The sequence below is a fragment of the Eptesicus fuscus genome, chromosome 7 (assembly GCF_027574615.1).
Source record: "Eptesicus fuscus isolate TK198812 chromosome 7, DD_ASM_mEF_20220401, whole genome shotgun sequence".
In the NCBI taxonomy this organism is placed as follows: Eukaryota; Metazoa; Chordata; class Mammalia; order Chiroptera; family Vespertilionidae; genus Eptesicus; species Eptesicus fuscus.
In genome coordinates this window covers 39,807,630-39,823,631 of record NC_072479.1, presented here as the reverse complement: position 1 = coordinate 39,823,631, position 16,002 = coordinate 39,807,630, and the positions used below count along the sequence as shown (strand labels likewise).

The 16,002-nt window shown below is 39.9% G+C and overlaps 1 protein-coding gene across 1 annotated transcript in view; it reads left to right on the top strand.

Annotated features, from left to right (window-relative positions):
- Nucleotides 1-16,002, top strand: part of TRHDE (thyrotropin releasing hormone degrading enzyme) — a 366,112-nt gene that overhangs the window by 172,663 nt on the left and 177,447 nt on the right. The window contains exon 4 of the mRNA XM_008155542.3: nt 14,683-14,837. Within this exon, the coding sequence (XP_008153764.3) occupies nt 14,683-14,837 (155 nt within the window). The remainder of the gene's footprint in view (nt 1-14,682; nt 14,838-16,002) is intronic.

Genomic DNA, 16,002 nt, shown 5'->3' with positions numbered 1-16,002 from the left:
TACCATTTTCTTCATGGTAGTCTCCCTGCCGCAAGTGTACCGTGTTCAGTTCCACGTCGTTTTGAGCTATAGAACTCTCATGCTCTATTAACTGTGGTGTTAGGAAAACGGCTTCTGGCAATTCTCCATCATGTCAATTACCTGAGTATTTACATTAGGAGAAACATTTTTATGATGGGTACAAAAAAAATCCCCTCTTCTCAGCATTTTCCCATTAGGTAGACAAAATGTTTTCCTTTCTACAAAATATACTTTAGGAGTGTAACTTAGTGATGCCCATTAGATATTGGAGCTTGGAGAAGCAAAGGGTTCAGTTCAGTCTCTGGCTCATTATTAGTTCTCTTTGTATTTCATTTCTTGATCTAATGTGAATTGAACTTGAGACTGTTTGGAATACCAGTAATAGGTTTTGAAAAAAATTCATTGAAAAAAGCTCTCAGAAACTCGCCTGTAGAAAACGTTGGGAAAAAGTGGTTTCTTTGTACTGTCAAGAAGGTATTTATAACAAAGCATCAGGTACCTTTGATAATGAAAGACATGGTTCATATTTTGATCAATACCTCCTATCTGATACATAGTTCACTCTGAATGGGACATGACTTCATTTTTCTTCATGGCATTGAGTGACTTGATGCTATTTCAAATCGTAAATCTGTGGGTTTGGGTGATAAAAAGAGAGCCTGTTAGTAATAAGCCACGAACTAAATTGATAAGGTTATATTTTAGTTCCTTTACAGGCAAATTAGCTTTGAGCTATTGTCAAAATTTAGTGAAGTAACACAATGTCACCACGTTTTCTGTTTCTACAACTGTGCTATTTTTAAACTCTATTTTCTTCCCTTTTCTCTCTGCCTTCATTACCCCAAACATCAACCAGAGATTTCTCTAGGAACCTTTAAAATTCACTGTAAATTTTGGCCTCTTCTCTTTGTACTACTAGCTCTTGAAATTATATCAATTGTTTAGCTGCCATTTAATATCAGCTAATACTTTGTACTGCAATAAGAAGTGATAAAAAAATCAACAACTATTGAGCTTTAGTGAATTTTTTCTCAGGGACTTCAACAGGTATTTGATTTTCCTTGAGATTTATGCTAGACCATTTTAAGGAAAGACTCCAGCATTTGAATTATATGCTTGCATTTTTTATTGAAATTTATGTGCACTATTCACACAGTTTATACTAAGAGGAACTAGCCTTAAGGCATAATGAATCTTTGTTTCCACTTTACCAAACCTATATAAATAATTTATTTTAGAGGTAACCACTTTGTAATCGGGCTGTCTAAAGTGAACATGAATTTGGAAACACATTTTACTGACAACTCCGAGTTTCAAGAGTTAAGAATGCTCATTTATAAATAGTACTATTTTCCTACTCTCTTCTGCTGGGAATGTGAACCTGTCAATTAAGAGAGTCAAAGCACTATCCAAACCTGGGCGATGACTCCCAGCTACTTGAGACTTGAAATAAAAAAGACTCCTGGGTTCCTCGATGTGGGATGGACCCACCCCAGAAACGACCACTCGCTAAATAGCCCAGTATTGTTTTCCCCACTCCAAGTGATGGTGCTGACACACGACATGCTTGGTGTTATATTTGTGTAAAAGTTTTATAGTTCATTTGGAAAATCTGTGGAGAATGGTATTGAATGGTTAGCTAGTATTCTTTGAGAACAGTATTTAACTACTTGGGTATATGATATCTGTGTTTTATAAATACATCTAAATTATTCATAGATGCTTGACTTTGTTTTGAGTGGGTTACTACTCTTTTTACATTTTATTGATTTCAGAGAGGAAGAGAGAGGGAGAGAGGTCAAAACATGAATGATGAGAGTATCATTGATCGGCTGCCTCCTGCATGCCCCCCACTGGGGATTGAGCCTGCATGTGCCCTGACCTTAACTGAACTGTGACCTCCTGATTCATAGGTCAATACTCAACCACTGAGCCACGCCGGCTGGGCTGGATTACTAATCTTGAATGATGTAACGTCATATTCTCCTGCCTTTCCCCCGTCTTATGACAGTGCCTGTTGGCATTCTTTGTGTGCCCTGTTGTATTTCCCCCTTTCCTCTGCCTGTTTCTTAAGTCTCAGTGCTCCTCAGATATCTTCCTAACTCTCTTCTTTGCTCATCATTGGCTATAGTCTACTATATTCATGTTGATGACTTCTTACATCCGCTTCCTCAGCCCGGACCTCTCCCCAGCACATCAGACCTCTATATTCAACCACTTAATAGATCTCACCATTGGAATGTCCCAGAGGCAACTCAAACTGAGCATGTCTAAAACAAGATTTTTTCACTGTTTCAGTCATATTCATCTTTTCTTTTAAGTCCTCACTGGAGGATAAATTTAGAGAGAAGAAGGAGGGGGAGAGAGAGAGAGAGAGAGAGAGAGAGAGAGATTGAGAGAGAGAGAGAGAGATTGTTTTCCTCTTGTACGCACCCTGATTGGGGATGGAGCCCACAAACTTTTGGTGTACGGGACGATGCTTCAAACAACTGATCCAGTTTTTGTTTACTGAAAGTGCCATGCTTTCTCGTACTTGTTTGCACATACCCTTAGCCTGAAATATACTTTTTCTCCAGCTAACTCCTATTCACTTGACAGATCTCACAATCAAATTTCTCCAGGAAGCCTTTTCACATTCTTGTGTTAACAATTGGGGCCTCTTTTATATAGCAATAATGAAAATATAATAAAATAATAGCAATATATTATAGCATAAAATATAGTAATTTGCTACACATATTAACACATATTACATAGTAATGTAGTATTTATAGTAATATAGCATCTATAGTAATATATTATAGTAATATAGTATAGTAATATGACATATTTATTAATAAAGTATTAGTGATAAAGGTAATGATGCTGATGATCATAATGATAGTCTATTAGTTTCTGATTGATGGTGTAACAAATTACCAGATCCATTGTGGCTTAAAATAACACCAATGTACTATCTTACAGTTCTAAGGGTTGGCCCTTTGACGTTGCTTTTGCTAGAGGCTTTAGGAGAGCATCCATACATTTTCTTGGCTTTCCTATTTTCTAGAGGCTGCCTGCATTCCTTGGCTCCTGCTCCCCCGTCTTCTAGGCCAGCAATGGCCTCCAGAGCACTTCTCACATTACATCACTCTCACACTGACTCTTCTGCCCCCTTCTTTCATCTTTTAAGTCCCTTGTGATTATGTTGAGTCCACCTGGATAATCCAGGACACTTCCATGTTAAGGTCAACTGATTAGCAACCTTAATTCCATGTGTGACCTTAAGTCCTTTTTGCTCAGCAATCTAACAGGTTCTGGGAATGAGGCATGGATGTCTTTGGATGGGCATGTTTTTTGTTTGTTGCAGAGCTAACAGCTATTGAGAACTTACCACTTGCTTGCTGTTCTAAGCACCTCACATATATTAACTCACACAGTTGTCAAGAACTGTGAAGGGTGTGAGGTTTTACTTCAACCTATTTGCAAGCTTGACAAGTCTACCTACCATTGTTTTTTGAATGTTCCCAGGAGACATGCAACTCCTGAATTATAGACAAAAATCTTTGTTTCTCTAGCTGTAGCATTAGCCGGAGTATCAGCATTTCTTATGTGCCAGTTTCCTGAGATCCTATTCCCAGCAGCAATGCAGAGGTCCAGGTGATAACCTGCATATGCAAGGATTATATCACAGATGAGGAACCCTGAGCCTGGGGCATCTGATTCTTTTATAAATGGATAGAGGCCCAGTGCATGAAAATTCATGCACTGGAAGATGGGGTCCCTCAGCCCGGCCTGCCCCCTCTCACAGTCCGGGAGCCCTCAGGGGCAGGAGGAGACCAGGCAATCAGGGGAAGGCAGCACTCCATCACACCTCTGCTGCTGCCACTGCTGGCAGCGCAAGCCTCAGCCAGACCTGGTTACCTGAGCCTCGGGAGGCCCTGAGCGGCTGGGGGCTGAGAGGACTGAAGGACTCTGGAGGCAGGTACATGGAGCAGCCAGATCCACCTGGGGGCAGGCCCAGCCGTGCCGCACGCCTGCTGCCCCAGCGGGGCTGAGGGGACTGGGCGCTGCCATCTTGTGGCTGTGGGCACCGCCAACTTTGAGGGCATGACAGTCAATTAGCATATTCTCTCCTTATTGGCTGTGGGTGCTGCCATATTTGTGAGGGTGCGATGGTCAATTAGCATATTCCCTCTTTATTAGATAGGATGGTATGTATGACTGTCCTTTGCATTGGAGAGGATACTATCACTATTTTTGCCATACAGATATCCTTAAGAAGATAGTTTGGAACAAAAAGCAAATGTGAGGGACCCTTGAAAGTTGTGTTTTCAATAACAGCCCTGGTAGTAACCCTATGAAATAGTTGCAATTATAATCATCTTCATCTTACAGGAAAGGAAAATGAGGGGCATAAATGGTAAGTAATGTGCTTCATTAAGTAGCAGAATTGAGTTTTGAACTAGGCTGCCTGGCTTCTCAGATCCCACGTTCATAATCTCTGCTCTGTGTTGCACCCATTCTACCATGCCCTCATCGTAGCACCTACACTATACTGCAGTTCCCTTCATGTGTGTCTATAATATATATGCTTTTTAACTTGTGTGTATCCCCCATTAGTTTTTAAGCTCCAGGAGAGTTTAATGGGATTGTATCTTTATCGTTCAAGGTTTATATATCCAGTGCTCAGATCAGACTGGCCTATATTAGGTAATGAATAAGTATTTCAGGAATGCATGATAATATATCATGAACGAAACCTTAATAGAGAGGAACCTTTACTTTCAACCTGCATTCTCTTAGATAAAGCAAGTCCTTGTTCTATAACAAGCATCAGTCAAATTGACCTGTCACTGAATGATGGGGACAGGGGTCAATTAGTGTTTTCTATGTCTACGCCTATGTCTACATTAAGGCAAAGAACATGAGTTTTGAAAGTAAGAAGCTGCAAAATAGGATGATGAAAATTAAAGTAGAGCTAATTTAAAAAACTAAATGGGTGAGGAAATGACAAATATTCCTTGTGCGTATGGGATAAACCCTTTGGCATAGAAATTCTTTTTCAGGTAAAAAAGAAATTAGACAACACATGAAAATGCTCCTCCTTTGCAAATGGACAGTAATCAGTAAGTGCTGAGTGTGTGGCAGAAAGATCAGCAGAAACAGTGAGCCCGTATGACGGTATTATGACCTAATGCTAATCCAGAATGCTGGGAGTTTGGGGAGTTAAATGCTAGGCTTGTGAATGCAAGTAGAACTGATGAAAATTCTGTTATAGAACACAATGTGTAGCTGAAACTAGTATTTTCTGATGGGAAAATGCCCAAGTAGAAAGTATATCAGGAGAAAAGTGTGTTTTGTTTTAAAACACTGTAGGACTGGTTCATTTTTAAATTTGGTGGAAATGCATCCAGGGACAGGGAGGCTTAAACTCCTCTTTCAGATGAACTTAAAAACAGCCAGTTAGAACCTAATCTGTTTGTGAGTAAAAAAACATTCTGAGAATGCATTGGAAAGGAAAAAATAGTTGGTTGTTCTCATGTTAATAAATACCAATAATGTCTGACTCCTATGAATTTTATCTCATTAATGCTGCTATTTCAAATGCAATTTATATTTTGACTAGCTACATATGGTAACTGTTCGAACAAGGAGTTTTTTTTATATTTTTTATATTTAAGCATAAATGAATATGTAAATAGCATCTTGAGCAAGTGACAGTCATGGCATAATGAAAAGGCAACTTATTGATTTTTTTACCTGCTGTACCTTTCCTTTAAAATTTATTTAGCATCCCTGAATGATAACATAGACATGGACTATGATGTTTTCTCTTTCACTCATTCTTAGGTAGGTTCTCTGTTGCATCGTGTCATAAAATAAAATTTTAATTCAGAAATAAAAGTGCCTAAGCTAGCATACTAAACCAACACTTCATCTTTTTCAAGGACAAGACTCCTCCTCTCCCAAGGTAAGGCCGGTGATGCATTCGATTCCCCAAGGTGGGGATGACCTGGAGAGATCCCAAATAGTGATAGCATTGATTTAGCATGTCTTGTGCTTAGAACTAAGTGCTTAGCATGAACCATCTCATTTTATCTTCACGACAACCTTCAGGGGAGGTGTCATTAATATCTCCACGTATCAATAAGGAAGTGGAAGCTGAGACTAGAACTTGTTTTCAAGGTCCCACAGCTCATAAGCGTGAGACCTGGGTTTGTATGCCAAAGAGTGTGGACTTCCAAGCCGCACCTTTTCACTGTTCTGCCCTCTGCCCTCTGCCAAGCAGACCTGGGCAGCCGTGCTGGGAAGATGACTTGGGTCGTCATTGAGATGCTGTGAGGGTACAGCGTGGAAGACAGTGTGGAGGGTGAAACCTAAAGGGTGAAGTGAGGCAGGAAACAGAAGTCAGAGGCAGGTCAAAAGCCTAGGAATTTGAGAGCAAGATGGAGTTGGCCGGGAGGGACCAGAGCACAGAGTTGAGAATGTGCCTGTGGATTTGGAGAGAGTGCCAGTTAGGGATATTCAGCAAGGGGTTGGGGAGGTGACTTACAGGAGCACCAGAGCACTTCCCATGGCAGAGAGTAAAACTGTGGGAATGGTGACCAGACTGAAGAATTTAATACTTTTTCTTGGAAGAGTATTGGTAATGGCTGCACATCTGTTTGGTTTGTAATACCAGGCAGAACTAGTGAGCTCTGTTCAGCATGACTTGTCATCACAAGACAAACTATTCATTTATTTTGCAACTGATTTTTGAATATCAGCCATATGCTTGATACTATCCTAGGCACTGGAAATGCTGCCATTGAGATAAATAATGACCTGCCTTGGAGCTGCAGTCAGTTGGGTAGGTGTTTCAGTTTAGATGTTCAGAGAGGCTTTTCCGGGTCACTCTGTTCAAACTGTCCTCATGCCAACCCCATTACACTTTACATACATACACCTGTGTTATTTACATCACATCCCAATGGCAATCTCATATTATGTTGATTATTTATTTATCTGGGTGTGATTTAGCTTTCTACCCTACCCATCTTCTCTCCACCCCCAAAGCTGGAATGTGAGCTCTGTGAGAGCAGGGTCCTTGTCAGTCTCCTCTGAGTAAAGACTCAACAAACTTTGTGAATGAGTGAATGAATGAATGAAATATACTACCTATACAGGAAAATAAGAAGTCTGTTATTCCCATGAGAAAGCCTCGTGGTTTTTTCCTCTAGTGAGAACAAAACTTCTGGTATTATTCGTCTATGGCACTTTAGATTTTCTGAGCAGAAAATCTCACACTCACCAGGGAGCAGTGTTGCTTTCCAAGGACTCGGGGCTTGGCAGCAGCTCTGTTTTCTGCCTGAGTCGCCGGGGTAATACGTACTCAGTGTTCAGCTTCTTGTCTTCCAGGATCTTACATCCTTTTTCAGGCTCAAGGGTGAAGTCTGGGGCATTGGGTTTCTGACCTTAGCAGGGACTCTCTTAGTAGTCTCAAAATATTTAGATAAACAGATTGCAAATTCAAGATGAATTGACAGTTTGGGGTGTGGACAGCTTGAAGGCAAAAATTGGCTGCTGAAGCAATATTGGGGAGGAAAGCCATGACCCTAGGGTGTCTGTCTTAGGGAAAAGGGAGTGTCAAGAGAAAGCAGGACAAGTGACAAGTAGCTGAGGTCATGTTTCACATGTATCTTCTCTACTTCTGCCCCTCTCAGAGCATAGAGTGTGAGCTTGATAATGTGGCAGAGAACATCTGAGTTGGAGGGTACCAGACTCACATACTGGAGCCAGGGCGTGCATGAGCCCACAGCTAGAGTGATGAATCTTATTCTGCATGACACATTAGGATGATCTGTGAGCTCAGAATGTGACTGTGGCAGAGGAGAGGCCTGATATTGCACACGCTCCCCGCCCCCTCAAGTGGTTACTTAATAATGTGGACTATATTAGTGTATATTTCCAGTTTCCAAATTTATACATCAGAACACTGCCACTAATGCTGGAGACTGGCTTTCTGCTTGTCTGTACTGTGAGGCCTCGTTTGGTGATTCTTTGGACCTTTCCAGTGGTTTCAGCATTCCTCTTAGCATGGCCTTGTCAGGCTAGTAGACATTTTTCATGGCAACTGATTTCCCCCAGAGTGCAAGAGAGGAGGCTGCAAGGCTTTCTGAAGGTTTAAGTCAGATGAAAGGGAAGGGGGCTATTGCAGAGGAATGGTACAGAGAGGGCTATCAAGTCCCAGTCTACTACAAAGGTGCTTAGGCATTTTCCTCTAAAGCTCCAAGAGAGCTGTCTGGGCATGTGGGCGGGGACAGATGACATTGGAGTGGGTGAGAACACTCAAAGAAAACCAGTAGAATGAGTAAAAAAAAAAAACAAAAAAACCCAAAGAAGCAAAAAACCCAGAGTTGGAAATCCTGGAAACTTGGATTTTCAAAAGTCAGACGATGACAAAGTAAAAAAATAAAATAAATAAATAAAAAAAGAGACAACAACAACAAAAAAAGCTAATCTAAAGTGTAGTTGGAAAAATGGATGTCCTGTTATAATAGCCCCTGATCAAAGTATGGAAATTGTCAGCAGTATATTAAAAAAAATAAGAACAGAGAAAAGTCTCCATGAGATATTGTGATCTTAGTTATAGAGAGCTGTTTCAACACAGTGTTAAAGATAGAGAGCAAATTATAGTGCATGGAAAGAAGCGAGTAGAGAAAGTTAGATTTTATGTTAATTTATGTAACCACATTCACTAGTATTATATGAATATTTGCTATCTGCCTACAGTTTTTAGGACTGCAGTAATTAATTGGAAGCAGACTACGATGCATAATTTTATCCATGATTTTCTTTGAATTTCCAAGTAAATTAGATTCTGAAACATTGGAGTTTTCTTACCTCTGTTTTCAAGGCATATTAAAGCTATGGTTGCACATTTTAATGGATATAGCCTCATGACAAATTTATTTTGCAAAAATTAAAATAATTTAATTCATTGTGAATAAATCAGATCTTCTTTAAAGTTAAGCAAAAGAATACTTCAATGATTGAAGGTCTTTTTAAAATTAGTTTCATTGAAGTACAGTGACATGCAGTACACTGCACATATTTAAATTGCACAGTTTGATGGTGTGAGGTGTGTGCACCATGAAATCAGCGCTGTGGTGAGCATATCCATCACCCTCCAAAGTTTCCTGTTACTGTCTTGTCTTTTTAACCCTTTCATCTTTGTCTGCAGGCATCCACTACTTGCTTGTTGACAGTAGAGATTGGCCTGCATTTTTCTAGAACTACAGAAGTGGCATGAGTCATACATCGTGTATATTTTTTCTTCCTTTTTACTCATGCAACTTTTGGGATTCTCCCATGGTGTTCCATGTATCAACAGTTCATTTCTTTTTATTGCTGAATAGTATTTTGCTGTATGGATATACCACACTTCATCCATTTGCCTGTTGATGAACATTTGATTTATTTCCTGTTTTTGGCTCTTGGAAGTAAACTTGTTATGAATGTTGTGTAGATGTCTTTATAAGGATATATGCTCCATGCAGGTATTCTTAAGATATAATTCTATGATATTTCTTAAGTTATGAAGGTGTAGAGAGGCACAATTAAAATATCTCTTACTAGTAGTTAGAACAAATCCAAGTTTCTTCAGTGCTTTGTGAAAAAGTTATGAAGTGCATAGTAGCATAATCCAAATTTTTTTAGTTCCACCCCTTCCCCCCACTGCCGTGTTCCATGTACCAACTTTAATGCTTGTCTGTGTGTGAGAAGCTGCCTCCTCCTACTGAGCTCTTTGTGTTTTGCTCTGTTCTCAAACTCTTTATCTTTTGTCTTCCTTTTTTTTTTTCCAATTACAGTTTACATTAAATATGATTTTATATTAGTTTCAGGTGAAAAGCAGAGTGGTTAGACAATCATACACTTTACAAAGTGATCCCCCTGATATTTCCAGTACCCCCCCCCCCCCCGGCCCCATACTTAGTCATCACAACACTATTGACTGTATTTCCTATGGTGTTCTTTACATCTCTGTGACTATTTTGTAACTGCTAATTTGTACTTTTTAATCCCTTCACCTTTTTTATCCAGTCCTTCAACTCCCCCTCATTTGCTTTATCTGAATATAACTATTTGCTTAGGAGTTCTTGTCATGTTACCCACGCCTGACTTTCATGTCCTCAGACCTCTGGAAGCCAGCTGCCTGCTTAGGTCACCACTGCCTGATATTTTTGGCACCAACCTTCAACTGGCCCCTCACCACACCTTGCTTATCTGCTGCTGGTCAGGCTTTTGCTATCTGATGACTGCTCCCTAAGCGTACTTTCCTCTTTATTCCAAACTCCCAGACTCTGCATCTGGCCCCTGTCTGGAGTCTTCTCTTTGTGCCATTTGAGCTAGTCCAAATCCCAGTGTGTAGCCAGATTGGCTCACTTAGTTTTGGGACCTGACTACTCTGGGCTCTGGAGAACTCCAGCACACAGAGGTGCCTCTGTCCTGCCGCAGGCTTGGTTCTAAAGGATTGTTCCCAAATTCACAAGTTCCTGCAAGGAAATGACACCAGATATGCTACTGCTGTTGCCATCTGCTGGTGGCCAGCAGAGTTGACACGATGTTCTGTCGCCTAGTTTGCTCATATTTAGGGAAGATTTCCACTTAAAATCTTGTGGAAGAATGTCTGCTGTGCACTTGCAGTTTGTATTAATCCTCGGACCTGCGTTCTTCTCCACCATATGCATCAGCCACAAGGACCTTCTTTCTGCTTGTCTTATCTCCACCTCAGGGTCTTTGCATTTGCTGTCCCCTCCTAGACCACACTTCCACAGATCTTCCAACAGCTGGCTTCTACCATTAGTCACATCTCTGATGAAATGTAATTCCCTTTCTTGACCATGCTATACCCATCTTACCCAACCTGTCAATTGTTGTCTTACTCTATTATATTTTCTTTGTAGCATTGATCATTTACTAAATTTCTTTCGCTTTATTACTTGTTAACGGACCTCCTTGTCCTATACACACCCACACATGAATATAAGTGCCATGAGAGAAGGGGCAAGGAGCGTGAAGTAGAGAGCAATGGTTATGTTGAGCAAAAGAGATGCTCAGTATTTACTTGTATAAATAAATACATACAGTGCCTCTGTCTACCTGTTGAAATCTTATATTTTCAAATCCAACTCAAATATTGTCTCTTTCAAGAACCTCTCCAACCAGATTTGTTTTCTTTCTCTTTCACAGAACTTTTTATTCTTTCTTTATTTCTTGTGTTAAGCTGTCATTATTTATTCAAAATGTCCTGTACACTAGTACAGGGACCATCCCTGACTTAATTTAATATACATTTCAGACTGAAGGACACAGCAAGTACTGAGAAGATGTTTGTTGAAGTCATAAATAAAATCAACCATATTGTAAGACTGTTGATAATTTTATTCTTTTTCTTGTTATGAAATATTTAAGGCATACAGAAAAGAATGAATAATTGTATAAATAATACTCATGTACCCATCACCTGCTTTAAAAAAGTAATATTGAAGACACATTTGATATCCCTTGTGTGTGATATTGTGATTCATAAGAAATATATAGCTGACCAAATATGTATTTTCATATATTTAATTCCTTCATGGTTCCTGGCTTACAGCTTTCAAAACCCTTGAAATTTTCTAATCAATTACAGCAATAAAGTTGTCTTTTGTCATGTTAATGATGTGACTTTTTGAATTCACCTATGGATGGGGCTGGTTGCCAGGGGAACTTTCAGTCCCACCCCCTGACTTCCTGGGAGTAGAGAGGGGCTGGAAATTATCGATGGCCAATGATGTAGCCAATCATGCCTTTGTAATGAAGCCTCCATGAAAAACCAAAAGGCAAAATTCAGAGAGATTCTGGGTGGGTAAACACCTGGAGATTTGAGGAGGTAGGGCCTGCAGAGGGTATGGAAGCTTTGTGCCTTTCCTCATACCTTGCCCTATTCCTCTCCTCTATCTGGCTGTTCCTGAGTTATATCCTTTTATAATAAACTGGTGATCTAGTAAGTTAAATGTTTCTCTGAATCCCATGAGCCACCTAGCAAACTAATCCAACCCGAGAGGAGGTCATAGTATTAGCAGAGAAAAACATGCCTCATCTTTCCCCCTTGCTGTTGCTAGTGGGAGTGAGGTTCTTGGGGTACCGCTGGAGTAAGCATTTCCAGAGGCTCCCACAGGAGGATGAGATGTGGTAGAAAGCTTCATTTTTTTGTGAAATTATATCGCTGGGTTTCCAAAGTCCCGATTCCCTTAGTCCAGTCATAGAAGAAGTATAGCTGGGGTTTCAGTAGAGCTAGAAGCAAAGCCAGTGTCCAGAGTTTCCTTTCCCTGTTGGAGCTGGTCCAGTACAGCATCGGGCTAGTGCAGTCCATTAGTCCATTGTGTGTGGGGTCCACATGGCTGTGGGCCACATGGGACAATGCCAGAAAGCCACGTGTGAGCTATGAGCCAAGCATGTCAAGAAGAACTAAGAGCATAAGAGAGAGAGAGAGAGAGAGAGAGAGAGAGAGAGAGAGAGAGAGAGAGAGATTCTTTATTTAGGGGATTAGATATCCCAAATTTTCACATGTGGCTCTCTTCTCTATGTGGTTCTCTCCCCCAATGTAATGTCTTCCCTTTGCTCCTTTTCTATTATTAATAACTAGTTAATTAGAATAGTATCATTAGGAAGCTCTGGTGTATGCACCTGTCAGAAATACAGGTAAACCTGGGTGTATGCTTCAGGGGGGGCGGGGGCGGGGGGAAGTCTTGTAGGACTAAGTCCTTAACCTGTGGAATCTGAGTCTGTCCTCAGGTAGATGGGTAGATGGTGTCAAAAATGAGTTCAATTCTCAGACACTCAGGTGATGCCCAGAAATTGCTTGTTGGTGATATGCCCAACTCTTTTCCAGCTTCCAAGTTGAAATTGGGTTCAGGAACCTAAAAGATAGTCTCTCATCCATTTTTCCTTCTGTCTTCCATGAAGCAATCATGATTCTGAATTTGGTATTTATCATTAGAATATGTGTGTGATTGTATGTGCAATATACCATTACCATCTGTCTTGGTATTTGTGTGCATGTGTGAGTATTCACTTGCAATGCATGGTATTATTCTGCGTGTTTTAAAGTTATTATGGTAAGGGTCATTTAACATCTTAATTGTTCCCTCAACATTATGTTTTTTTAGATTATCCCTGTTGATACATATAGTGTTAGCATCTGCTGGTGAGATCATTCATGTCAATTGCTGTATAGTATTCCTTTATACTATATCTATTTCATAGTTTCCTTGCTTATTATCTTCATGAATGGCTTTAGTTTTCCATTTTCACTCTTACAGAAATACTGCAGTAACGTTTTGTACCATTTTTTCCCTTGGCATCCTAGGGAGTTACTCCAGGGTTTGTTTATATTGGGAAGTGTAACTTCTAGGTCAGAAACTATAAACTTTATATCATTGTGATTAAGAGCAAGGCACTGAGCCAGGCTGCCTGGGTTTGAATCCCTACTCTTCCACTTGCTACCTTCCTCAGGAAACAGTAAGCACCCGCTATTTGCAGCTCTTCTCATGAGCATGCAACTCCTACCTCAACCCCTGGCATCAAGCACTGGGCTCAAGTCTCTTTGGCTGAGGCACATCCTGCTGGAACCAATTCCCAGCTGCCACTGCCTACTCCCGGAGCCAGAACCCAGCAGGCATAGGGCTTCCGACCTAATCACTACTTTGCATTTTTGTAGCATTTCTGGTCCATGGAGAGGTTCATTTTCAAGCCTGCAGATATTTTTTAGTTTTCCCTTTTAATATTTTATGTGTCATCACTATGTGTTTGGAGTGGAGGGAATACATTAAAACATGAACTTATTGTCACCCTAACCAGAAGTTTATAATACCTCCATAACCTTTTAAAATAAGCACAAATCTTAGAATCATCGAATCATAGATTTTTGGAGTTGGAAGAGATTTTCAAGATAATGAAAGCCAACAACCTTGTTTTATAGATGAAGGAATTGTGGTCTCAGGAAAGTAAGTAATTTACCAATGTCTTATCTCTAGTTAATGTTGGAGGCAGGACCAGAACTGAAACTCACATGTTCCCTCAACTGTCATTTTGCTATTATATTCACTATCATAGTTTTCCCTATATTTGTATGTAACATTTTTTATTCTTAATGGAACTCAAAAAATAAATTAGAATTTAAGAATTTAGAAAAATGACATCGCATGTTTAACCTGATAGGACATGTTTTCTTTTGAAAACTATCAAGGTAAAAGTAACAGTACAGTATTCACTGCATTGAACTGAATATATTTTCAGTCGAAGGCACTATGTCTTCTGACTCTGTGGATTCCTGCTGCATTTGGTTTCCTTGACTTTTTGAAACTTATCAGGATGGGCCCATCAATAATGGTGCTGATACTTCCAGCCTCTGACTGCATTGGGTCTGAAAATGAACTGTGATGAATGGACGTGGCCTGTGTGTACAGTGATAGCCTATATTTCTGCTGTCGTGTAGAAATGGCAGGTAGTTTAATTTCGGGGAAAAATTACTAGGAAAGAGCAAGTATTCCTTCTAATTAGGATTTCTTGACTTTTTTTTTTTTTTTTTAGGATATGACTTTAGATTCTGGTATATTTGTTAAAGCCTTTGGAATTGTTTTATTCTATTTCTAGATCTTTTAGCTGTGCCTAAGCATCCCTATGCTGCTATGGAGAACTGGGGACTCAGTGTTTTTGTGGAACAGAGAATACTGCTGGATCCCAGTGTGTCATCTATTTCTTATTTGCTGGATGTCACCATGGTCATTGTTCATGAGATATGTCACCAGGTATGAGAAAAAGGATCAGGTGTAAGTATCACTGCACGTTATTGAGACTATAGAATGATTTCAGATACTTTGATTAGGACCTAAGATGTTATCCTCCCAATTAAGCTTTAATTATAGAGAGAGCACTGTGTGGTTTGTTCTAGAAGATATGTCGCTTCTCTCAGGTGACAGCAAAAACAAAAGCAAACACACTGATCACAGTGAATAAGCAACTGTCATTCAGCTTAGTGGAGGCGTGGGACGGCATTGCCTCTTTTGAGACCCAAACTAGTCACTACTCCTTGTCAACCTCGCTTTATTGTCCTGTGATTATTGGTGTGCATATATGGTAAGTGCAGTGAGGGAGATGATTTATTGCATTGCTGCAAGATGAGGCCGAGTTTTGTGTACGTGTCAAAATTTGCTTTTGCTGAAATCAATTCGTTACTCCCGTTTCCCCATCACCCAGACACTTAGGAAGTCTCTCACGAACTCCACCATAGACTCTTTGTTCTCCAATGATTGAGATTTTTTTTTGTCTCGGCATGTGTAGAAATTCATATGGAAATTAGCCAACTTTGTAGTGAAGCTAAGATAAAATTAATTTCATTTGGATTTTATGCACTTCCTTACAATGAGTGGAAAGTATTACAGAGGTTTCACAATGCTTATTTAAATCTTGATTCTAGTGAGAGGGTAAAAAAAAAAAAAAAAAACAACCCTGAAAATAAACATTCACGCTCACAAAAAGCAATACCTGGTTACCAGTAACTACGAATAATTCTTAAGTGAAAATACCAGAAATCTCATATCTATGATTTCAGCTTTTTAGAAACCCAAAACGCTTTTTCAAAAGCTAGCGAAGCTTAAGAAAGAGTGATATGGAAAATGCTGTCAGTTAAAGAAGGTGAACTGCTAAATGCTGATACCTGGATACTGACTTAATGATAAATTGGTCCAGGCCACATGACCATTTACCTAAATGTCAGCCTTTTGCAGTGAGCCTGTAAGATGTCTGTACCTGTCATGCCGGCGGGTTGGACATGTGTTCCTTGCCTCAGAGACTGGAAGGAATCCATGGCAGAGAGAGCCAGGCCTCCTCTCCTGCACTAATGAGAAGGGTTTCCAGCTCAAAATACAATTTTTTTGAAACAAAAGCAGTTTTCTTTTTGGATATTCCTAGATA